The sequence below is a fragment of the Onychostoma macrolepis genome, chromosome 06 (assembly GCF_012432095.1).
Source record: "Onychostoma macrolepis isolate SWU-2019 chromosome 06, ASM1243209v1, whole genome shotgun sequence".
In the NCBI taxonomy this organism is placed as follows: Eukaryota; Metazoa; Chordata; class Actinopteri; order Cypriniformes; family Cyprinidae; genus Onychostoma; species Onychostoma macrolepis.
The window spans coordinates 26,722,074-26,733,132 of NC_081160.1; the positions used below are offsets into that span (position 1 = coordinate 26,722,074).

Consider the following 11,059-nt stretch of genomic DNA (forward strand, 5'->3'; position numbering starts at 1 on the left):
TTTCAGTGTCCTCCTAACTTTTTTTTTATTCAAACTTATAAAATTGTTCCTAGACAATATTATGTAAAACGAACTAAAATTATAGAATGCCTGCTATAATTCAATTCACAGGTTTTAAATAATCTCACTTTTTAAAGTGATCCTACTACAGTAGCCTATACTGTTGACGGAAGTCATCGCGTTGCCACACGATCGGCCAATCATACACCAGTTACTCCTTTACGTCATTTGACAGGTAGAATCACATAGGAAGTAAACATCTCTAATGGCGAGAAAGTCGTTCAAGTTAAGCCACTACTCGAATATGTTACTAAATGTGATTTTATATAGTATTTTTCATGAGTTCGCCTTCGCCTTTCCGTCAAGTCGCGAATCCAGACAGTCAGAAGGTTTGGAGAAACCCACCTCAGCACAAAATGTTCAACAGGTTCGTTGTCGACTTTCTTGCGTCAGTCTCTTCTGTATTTGTTTTCATACTTACTATCCACGGTATGTTGTTTCGCAGGTTGCAAGACTCCATTTTGGAGTAATCGCGTCTGTTGTGATCGTTATTGTAGCTGCAATAGTAGCTGCTGTCTTCATCATACGGAAATACTGCTGTCTGCAGAGGTATATGCAACATGTGCTTTATTTGACACATTGACAGCACAACCTAACCTTACATTCCTGTTGTACTTTGCAATAACTTATAAGAAAGTGAATAACTTTAAACCAATATGTGTTGCCAAATTAAGTGACAACTAAATTGAGACTATTTTATTTCAGTAATATAACATATAGATACTCAGAGCTGCGACAAATGGAAGAACAGAATGCAGACAGAGAAGAGGAGAATGATTCAGATGAGGTTAGTATGTATGGCACTTTAAAATGAGAAATAATAGCCTTCAAAACTATATATACTTAATTAGGCTACTTTTTATTCTTACTCTGGATGTTCTTTCCACAGGACATTTTGGAGTGAATCACGTACCATAATTTATCCTTGACGCTTCTCTTCCTTTTTAATGCTGTGACATTATATGGCCAAAAGCATCACATGGGTCATTTAAAAACCACCAGGAGTTTCTGAAATATTTATATCTGCTCCACCATTTTTCAGCACGGATATGTCTACCAACCAGTTAAAATTAGCTGGTTAAATTTGGCAGGATTGGAAGGCTAAAATCCCCTACATGAAAGAACTGTGGGGAAATGGTTTAAGATGCTCATTAGAGATAAAAGTTACTATGATTTATTTGCAGGCAAATAATTATGAAAAGAGCTGTTATGGTTACTGTGCCCATTGCTTAATACTTGGTCAATATTGGAACTACCTTTTAAATGCACTCCTTGAAGAACTTGTTTATTATTTTCTTGAACTTCTCAATGCAAGACACATTGTACCAAAGACTGTTGAAATGATTGTTCCTCTATTTATTGTGCCTGACCTTTTCTTGATTTTAAAACAGCTTTACAATCTCAGGGTTGTTACCACTGGATACTGTGAACAGTGCCACCAATACCAGAAGCACATCTGAATAAGCATTTAACTGTAAACCAGTCTTATCGATTGTAATGATTCTGTAGAGTTTGCATTTCAGTGCCTTACTGAAATTTGTTGCTGTATAATTTAACTCTGTGGCATTTGAACAATAATCTGCACTCATATGCTGGTATTGGTATTTACTAATGGCAGTGTTTGACTTCACCTCTATTTTAATATGACAATGTTGATAGAGAATTATTATGTGCAGTCCAGAGCTCCATAATGGTGTTTCTATGAGCTCAGTTCATTCTGGGAAGTATTTTTGATGATGGAATTCTGTATCTTTAGATTTTCATATTTGCACCTTCTTATCTGAGACTGAACTACTGACTACTTAAAAACAGTTTGTGTAACTGAGAAGTAATAAAATTATATACTTGAATTCCTTGTGTGGTTGAATATGCAAGCACTTTTCTTATAGATAGCCACAAGAGGGCAGCACGCAACTGTAACGTCAGTTTGCATGCACCAACACATCCTGTTGCATCTAGTTGACAGGTCAGGTTAGATTTGTTTGTATTTAATGATGCAAATTTACCACACCTTAATATAGTAGATCCTGTCAGGTCAGGTTTCACACACCACCATAGTCCTGAGAACTTTCAAACAGGTAACAACTCCAAAGTACAAGAGAAAAAATAAAATACATTTCTTGTGATTTCTGGTAGTTGCATTTTAAACCATTTTATTGTATTGCATCAGGCTTGTGAGAAGACCAGAAGATTATTTTGTGCTATCAAAAATGAGACTTAAAGGTAAAGAAAACATTTGTTAGCATTTCTGATAAATTTGTATGACTGTTTGTGTGTATATTGAGCATATGTTACTTGTGTTTTCCAGATCTTGTGTATGTTCTCACAACAATGCTGATCATCTTAATGTGGTGTTTCTCTATCAACTGGTCAAAACTCCAAGAAGCTGCCAAACGGATATGTTATGTACATGGTGATCACATATGACAGTTTATTAATCTGTAACATTACTAAAATATATTTTATTGCCGTTATGTTTCAGTTTGGCTAAGATTGGGGCTGTTTTGTATTCCAGATGATGTTAATGATTCTGTGACAGACTGTGACAATCCAGGTAAGCTTCATTTTATGCTCATTAGTGGACGAGATGGAGATGGAGCTTATTGGTGTGCTTGTAGTACTGTATTTTTCAGGGAACCTGTTTATTTTTTCTGGGCAGGTCTATTTAAGCCTCATTTTGGTTGCTGTCCACATAAACATTGCCCTATCAACTACTTTCCCTTCCACATTCACAGCGGTGTAGCCAATGTGGTTGCTGCAAAGATCTGCTTTAACAATACAATATAAGAACTGTTACATTCTGTAGCTTATTCCTGACAGACTAACACAGTGGTGATTTAAATTAATTGTATAAAATTCTGTCACCATTTACTCACCCATATGAATGCAAAATGAGATATTCATCAGAACTTTTATGCTGCTTGTCCATACTTTTCAAAGCTTACTGTCATATAGCTTGCATATATTTGAATGTTTTTGGCGAATAACAACAAATCTCTGTCTGTTCCTCACGCTAACCTGTTGTATGGCTTGTAGCACACAAGTCTTGGATTAATACAATACAATACAGATTTTATTTCTATAGCACATTTAAAGCAACTGCCTTTGATCAAAGTGCTTTCCAGCATCATTACTTACAGTCACACAAACAAAATTCAACAACAATTCAACATTAAAATGTAAAACCTGATCCCTATAATCGACTCTAAAAGCTCTACTAAAAAGGTACGATTTCAATCTAGACTTAAAAGCATCCACGGATGGGAAAGATTTAATATGCATTGGGAGAGGGTTCCATAAACGGGGAGCAGCCACTGAAGATCTCAAGTTTTTTGTATTTTGATAAGGAATTAAAAGGTCAACAATATATTTTGGGGAAATGCCATGCAACGCTTTAAAAACCATCAACAAAACCTTAAATTCAATTCTAAATTCCACAGGCAACCAGTGCAAAGAAACCAAAACTGGAGTAATTCTCTCTCTTCTCTTTGTACGAGTCAAAAGTCTGGCAGCAGCATTTTGTACTAACTGAAGACGAGATAACTGACCCTGTGAAATACCTATATATACAGAATTACAGTAATCGATGTGTTGATAAAACGTCAAAAAGTTGATAAAAAGCAGCCTTCACCACACTAGAAACCTGTTTATCTAAAATTAAGCTGAATCCATTATAACACCCAAATTCTTAACATGATCTGAAACACTTATCTTCATAGAGGCCAACCTACTTATAATTTCCTTGGAAGCAGAGGAAGGTCCAAAAACAACACACTCAGGCTTATTAGTTTTAAGATGAAGAAAATTGCTTGCCAACCAGGCTCTTATCTCACCTAAACAGTGAGCAAGTCCATCAAAAGATTGAGATCCATTTTGATCTATTGGGATATATAACTGGGTATCATCTGCATATAAATGATACATAATATTGTATTTACGAAAAACTGAACCCAAAGGGCCCATTATATAATGAAAATAAAATGGGTCCAAGAATAGACCCCTGTGGTACACCACTACGTAATTTAGCTGATGTCGAACACAAATCTCCAAGGCAAACCGAGAAAGATCTATCTTTTAAGTATGATTTAAACCACTCTACCACTAATTCATTTTCTGAATCTAAAAGTAATCTAAGTATAGTTTTTTTTGTGTGTGTGTGATTTGATTTAATATTTTCTAAATGCCTTTAAAAGTAATTCCTTAGAATCAGTATAAATCTGTTCACTGTGAAAACAATTACATTTAATCAGTTAAAACTATGAACATGGTTTAAATATGGCTATAGCTGTGAACCAAGCAAGATTTTTTTTAAATGTATGAAATTAAAACAAGTCAGATTTATTGATGCTATATATAAACCTGGTTAAAACAAATTCAGTTTATTAGTACTATAACAGAAATCTCTTATTACTCGTTTCTTTTATGTATAACTGATGGATATGCACCATTTTTAAGTTGTATTGAGATAAAAGATGGCAGTTTTCATTTTTGGGTGAAATATTTAATTAAATAGTATTTATAGATGCTAAATAAATGCAAATGTTCTTCTCTACAGTATCATGGGTGGCATTAAGAATAATGCAGGACAAGGGCTGAATATCGTGTTAGCAAACGGTTCGTTTATTAAAAATAATTACACAGGATTTCAATTTTTTTTTAAAATCTGAAATCATTTTCATATTCTATTGTGTTAAAAATATTTGATTGTTTATTTATGCAAGTATTAATATATGCAAATAAAATTCAATTTGATTAATAGGCTCATCTTTTTTTAGGTGAAACCGGTGAAGTTTTAAGAAATAAGAACTTTGATCTGGAATCTAGAGGTATAGGAAATTGTTCTAAATCTAACAAGATGTGAAGTAAAACTATCCTGATGTACAGAACCACTTGTTTTTCCTTCAAGGTCCTGAGGAATTACTTGTCTATCTAAAGACACTAAAACCAGGAAATATAGTGCTTGTGGCCTCACACATCGACCCTACACCAAAGTAAAAATCTGACAGCCTTCACACACTATCAACGTGATTAACTTGGCTTTAGAGTTGAATTATTCATACACGTCTCACTTGCACTGCCACCGTCTCTTTTCCAGGCTGACTGATGAGATTAGAGATATATTCACTGCACTGGGCAGTACAATGGTCAAATCCCTGAAGCCCAGGGATAGCTGGGTGTTCGCAGGCGCCTACGGAATAAAAGAAGCGAGTTCTTTTGAAAAGGTTGGAACATATTTTTAAGTTTAAGTTTTTCATCCAATATTTACATTGTACTTAAATTGGTTTCTTTTCAGTGAACGAAAATTATTTTTCATTTGTAGGTTTATTTATTTTATTTATTTTTTTTGTAGTATTTAGTTTTAAGTTGTTTTCTCTGTTATGTTTAGTTAATTCAAAATCATATGAGGAGCAACGCGTATGAAGACTGGCCAGAGATGGGGGAGATCATTGGCTGCTTTCCCAGAATATTTGAGACTGAATAAGCCACAGCCAACCTCATATCACCACGTTTGGGACATTTGAAAATACGACATTAACAACACAGTAGCTTTTTTTGCTATCTTCCCTCCCTAAGCAAATAAAATTGAAGGAATAGTTTACTCTCGTATTGCTCCAAATCCAATTGACTTCTTTCACAGGAACACATTAGGCAATATTTTGCATATATTTACCCTGAACTTTTCCAAACACTCGGAAGAGCAACATTCTGCCACTATGATAATATTATTAAAAAAAAATACATTTGAAAAGTAATACAGATGATTCTGTTCTCATACAGAATTCTTTCACACTGGTTCTTTTATATAAGGTAACACTGTTGCTGTTGGTATTAACAATGAAGAGTGGAAAATGGGAAAGTGACATCACTTTAACACAGTCCCTTTTTTCACTCCCCCTCCTTGAGTTGGATTGTAGTACCAGTTAGGACACTGTATGCACTCCGGGTTGTAAAAGTGTTCGTGTGTGTGTGTTTGGGTTTGCTTGGAGGGATGTACATCCCCCCCTCCTCCTCCTCCTCCTCTTGCTCTGCATGAAAATAGCAGGTGGAATCCTAGAGAAGTTGTTTCTGGAATAATCCTGAGGCACTGAGCACTCTGCACCTTTGGAATCATGGGAGTGACCCATGGAAAGAAAGTAAGGATATTTTAATCCAGTTTGAAGAACTTGTATGTTACGAGTGTAAGTCATACATCTCCTCTAAAGATCTGACAGAACTCAAACTCTGTTACACAAATGGATGATTGTAAATGGACATTGTTCAAAAAACAGTGTTTTAGGCTCAAAATACTGAAATGTATAAGGTGAGACTGTTTCTTTTGTTTGACGCTATTTTTCCTGTTTGTTTATTCTAAGGTAAAATACACTTATTATGAGTTGAGTGTCTTTTAAGTTCATTTGGTTTCAGTTCTTAGGAATATGTGTGAAATCAAGGTGCATTAGCTGTTATTTAGTGTTATTTATATACTATTATAGTTTTATTAATCATTTAAATTGGCTTTTTATAATTTCAATTTAATTTTAGGTTATTTTTGGTGTATGTATGTATGTATATATATATATATATATATATATATATATATATATATATATATATATATATATATATATATATATACAAACATACATACATGCTTTCTTTCATTTAACATAGAAACAGCCTACATTATTCTCAACTCCAGTTGCTGTAGCTTTCACATCTTTTGGTTTCTTTGTGTAAAAAAAAAAAAAATGAATATTTAGTTGCAATCTGTAACATTAACCTCATTTGAATACTTTGATTTCCTTCTGATTTTCTTTCCTTTGGCGATTTAGTCCAAGGACTCCTCGTGACTTTCCTGACACAATCACATTCTAGACAGCAAACAGATTATGAAGGGAAAATGGAGAGTTTGGCAGGGCCAGTAATGAGGTGGCTAAATGCCAGCTGGTCCCAAAACCAGTTTAGTCCAATATGATCAACCCAGCATGGTGCTAACTTGCACACACACACACATACACACACATACCCACAATCCCTCCTTTGTGTTAGTGCAAATTTCTCTCAACACACAGGGCTATTGTGCTGTTCATCAACAGCTTTGGAGATTGTTTTAGATCGTTTGGATGCTAGATAAGGATGAGGCAGTGCAATGTCCTTTTATACTTTATGGACATTATAATAGTGATAGTATGGTTTTTGTACACTACTATTGTGGTAATACCATGGTATTATTATAGTAAATATGCTAATCATACAGTGCTATGGTATTATGCTATCACTATATAGCACATCACTGTGAAATGCAGAGGGGAAAATGCAAATGAAAATCAAATTTTTGTATTTTGTCTTGTGGTTAAAATATAATGACTTATATCCATTTTCTTTCACAGGCAGATCATAATCATCAAAATCATAACTCTGCTTGTGCTCAACCACTTATTGGACCTGGTGAATCAGGTTTTCTATGTTCCTTTCATATTATTTGATGCAATTACATTGATTAATAGTGCTATCATTATTATTACTCATGCTTTCTTGAACAAAGGTGCATTTAGTGCTACGGTCATGCGAGGTGTCCTATTATTTTTCCATGCATATGAACTTTTCTCCTGGTGGATGATATTGGCTGCTTTTAAAGGGAAGTTTACTAAAAATGAAAATTTGCTGAAAGATTCACCCTCAGGCCATCAAAGATGTGAATGAGTTTGTTTCTTCATTGAAAAAGATTTGGAGAGATTTATCATTACATCATTTTGCTCACCACTGGATCCTCTGCAGTGAATGGGTGCCAACAAATTCATCATTATTTTTAAATTCAAACATTTGATTCTAGCTGAATTAAGTCCTCCTCAATTGAACCCATTATTGCTTTCTCCAGTGAAAAAGACATCTTGTCTGAATCAGGAGAGGAATATGCACAAATCAAACGCCGTTTTCAAGCAAAAACAGTTCTAAACAAATATGTGGGTGGATTTTGATGTGAGAGAACAGAAAATTGAGTTTTTCACTGAACGAAGCATTATTGTGTATATGCACTGGTATTTTGGCTAGAAGTGATGGTTTGAAGTTCAAACACCTTAATTAATGATTTGTTCCTTATAAACATGCTGCTTTTTGCTTCACAAGATGTTAAATGATTGACTGGAGTTGTGTAGATTTTGTGAATTATTGTTTTGTTTTTATCAGAGTTTGGAATTTGCTAAACAAGATTGTTTCTATAGTGAACTATTTCTTTAATAGAATGTTCTCTTTTGCTTGTCTCCCACTCTTAGATTTAGTCTCTGATCTGGGAGCCGTGATAGACCCTGATCAGAGGTGGGGCAGAGAAGATGATTTAGACCAGAGCAAGTTGCTTCCTGAGCAAACAGACAGCGGTTACTATGAAGAGCTCATCAGGCCCAAAAAGCTCCACAATCCCATCAAAGCGTCCAAGAGCCACCGGGAGCTCCAGCGAGAGCTGATTATTACACACAAAAGGTGCAAACTGACCCAGAATTTGAGTTGAAAGCATGTTCACATTTTGAGGCATGAACAAGCTTAGTTGCAGCCTTAATTTATCAGCTGACCCAATTCCTAATCTCACTTCAAACATATACGCACAGAGGGACTGCTGAGTTTATGTCTCTCTTGCATGTACATGTTTTGTCCAACAGCTGGCAGTAAAGTCAAAGTTGTGCGTGAAGTTAGTTAGAGCCTCTGGAGTGGTGTATCCCTTATAAAAGTCGTAACGCATTTTATTAGAAATTAAGAAAAATCGACCCTATTTGCTCTCTTAATACACACTCCATATAGCGAACGATCCATCAATGCATATTGTTGAAATTGTTAATATGCATATTGCAATGAACAGTTTTGTATTTTTAATGTCTACCATTAACAGAGATTAATAAATACTGTAACAAATATATTGCTCATTGTTAGTTAGTGTGGCGTTAACTAATGGATACTTGTTACCATATTTTAATAGCTTAATGGTTTGTAATACAATAGAAGAGTTAACATATGTTGAGATGTTCTTAAGCGTGAACCTGAACGTCCACATCCTGGATTCCCTTTCCATTTAATTGCAATGAATGGACAATTGCTATTATTTGAGATATAATAAGACTTATTTGATCTATCAGAGGAGCAGCGGTGGAGGAGAAGCCAGAGTTAAAGAGAGTTCTGGAACAGAGAAACAGAGCTCAAGTTCTGAAACAAGACAGAAAACAGGAGGAGGAGAAATCACCACTGGAGCAGGAGTTACTGAAGAGACAGATGAGGTTAGAGAAGGTAAAACCTGAAATTACATTCCTCAAACTATACTGAAATGAGTGCTGAATGGACAATATTGTTTGATATACGCTAATAAGGTTGAGAAGCGATCCAAATTACACAGATTGCTTCCTAATTTTGATAATTTTTACATCTCAAGTTCAGAACACATTGATCTCAGGTTCCAAAAAATGTGCTGTCATAATATATACACAATGTACTATAAACTCATTCAGAAATGATTTAACCTTAATAATTCTTCTTCTCAGTTTGAGAGAGAGGTCGAAGAGCAGAGAGAAAGGACAAAGTGCGCACCTGAGTTCATCAGGGTTAAAGAGAGCCTAAAGAGGACGGCGATCACAAGTGCTGTGGAGAAAGAGCTGTAATCACACATTACCTTATTTCACTGATCTACATGTGTGTTTGTTGATACTCCTTCAGCTGCTGATTCAAACGCTTCTTAGTTTTATTTAGAAAGCTTTGGTTTGGATTTTGAATGCAATCACAGAATGTGAAAAACCGTTGACAAGGACAAGAATGTTGAAAATGTGGGCTAATGTTATGTCATGTTAAGCACTTGTAATGATCTAATAAGATTTCAACTTAATTGCTGATTAAGTGGCTGTAATTTGCACCAATTAGAGAAACACACAAGAACAGAATAACTCCAGTATACTGGAACTGTATCTAATGTTTGAGTATAGAAATTATCGGTCTGCCATATTTATAGATTATATACTTTTATGAACAGACAGCAATTTTTTCTACATTTATGGTTCAAATCATTTGGTATGCTCACATATGCATACTATTTTCAGATATTGTGCACTACTACATTTAACAAAATGTGTAGTACAAAAAAAGCATATGGAAAGAGACACTGTATCCCATAGTGCAATGCTTTAGACTTGATTTTCCATTTTTGGTATAGCCAATTTTAGCATCTCTTTTTATTGACTCACTATTTGATTGGGCAGGGAAATCTGGAATTTATAATCTGTATCATTGCATAGTGCATTTTTCCCACGTGCATTTTGTTTTAACAAAATACATTATCACAGAATGATCTTCTACAATTAAGATATTGTTGATTTACACCTCTCGTATAAGTGACTTTTTTTTCTTAAAGGAATAGGATGTTTTTCTTCATTGCAGATTTGGATAAATTTAGTATTGCATCACTTGCTCACCAATTGATCCTCTGCAGTGAATGGGTGCCGTCAGAATGAGAGTCACACAACTCCAGACCATCAATTAGGCCTCGCGCAGTGAAAAGCTGCGTGTTTGTAATAAACAAATCCATCATTAAGACGTTTTCATTTTAAATCGGCTGTAGTCGTGTGAATTATTGTGATGTTTTTATCGGCTGTTTGGACTCTCATTCTGACGGCACCCATTCACTGCAGAGGATCCTTTGCTGAGCAAGTGATGTAATGCTGAGTTCTCCAAATCTGTTCTGATGAAGAAACAAACTCATCTACATCTTGGATGGCCTGAGGGTGAGTCATTTTTCATTTTTGAGTGAGAACTATTCAGAGCTTTTCCACTCATATAATGTTAACATCATAAATCATATGATTTTGATGTCACATGTATGTTTCGGCTAACAACGCAACTTAGTTTTTTGTAAATACGTTTTGTATATTTTGTAATAACCTTTAAATAAAGGGATTGTGACAAGTCATACAGTTCGGAGTATATAACCTGAAAGTACCAACCACAATCTGCCTTTGCATAGCACTCGGATGTGAACTTTATTTGCACT

At 34.9% G+C, this 11,059-nt stretch overlaps 2 protein-coding genes across 5 annotated transcripts; both read left to right on the forward strand.

Annotated features, from left to right (window-relative positions):
• Positions 1-2,005: 2,005 nt before the first annotated feature.
• On the forward strand, positions 2,006-5,584 carry si:dkeyp-67f1.2 (uncharacterized protein LOC556106 homolog). Its single transcript, XM_058779537.1, is given in 9 exon segments — positions 2,006-2,138; positions 2,231-2,283; positions 2,369-2,473; positions 2,576-2,852; positions 4,616-4,674; positions 4,836-4,886; positions 4,967-5,051; positions 5,156-5,282; positions 5,447-5,584. Coding segments are annotated over 8 exon segments (813 nt in total). The 5' UTR covers positions 2,006-2,138; positions 2,231-2,270; the 3' UTR covers positions 5,543-5,584.
• A 470-nt stretch (positions 5,585-6,054) lies between these two features.
• On the forward strand, positions 6,055-10,956 carry LOC131542656 (protein FAM107B). Of its 4 annotated transcripts, none has more exons than XM_058779533.1 (5): positions 6,055-6,194; positions 7,431-7,497; positions 8,313-8,517; positions 9,165-9,312; positions 9,564-10,956. In XM_058779533.1, the coding sequence occupies exons 1-5, from the start codon at positions 6,171-6,173 to the stop codon at positions 9,678-9,680; spliced, it is 561 nt and encodes a 186-aa protein (XP_058635516.1). In that variant the 5' UTR covers positions 6,055-6,170; the 3' UTR covers positions 9,681-10,956. The 4 variants fall into 4 exon arrangements, with proteins under 4 accessions (XP_058635516.1, XP_058635517.1, XP_058635518.1 ...); XM_058779534.1 differs by having other exon boundaries at positions 7,431-7,488; XM_058779535.1 differs by lacking the exon at positions 6,055-6,194 and adding an exon at positions 6,207-6,361.
• The last annotated feature ends 103 nt before the right edge of the window (positions 10,957-11,059 follow it).

What these genes read in the sequence shown, in the direction of transcription:
- LOC131542656 (XM_058779533.1), top strand. Translation starts at nt 6,171, where the DNA reads ATGGGAGTGACCCATGGAAAGAAA. An exon ending in CTGATTATTACACACAAAAG is followed by an intron (nt 8,518 to 9,164) that starts GTGCAAACTGAC and finishes TTGATCTATCAG; the next exon opens with AGGAGCAGCGGTGGAGGAGA. An exon ending in GACAGATGAGGTTAGAGAAG is followed by an intron (nt 9,313 to 9,563) that starts GTAAAACCTGAA and finishes TCTTCTTCTCAG; the next exon opens with TTTGAGAGAGAGGTCGAAGA.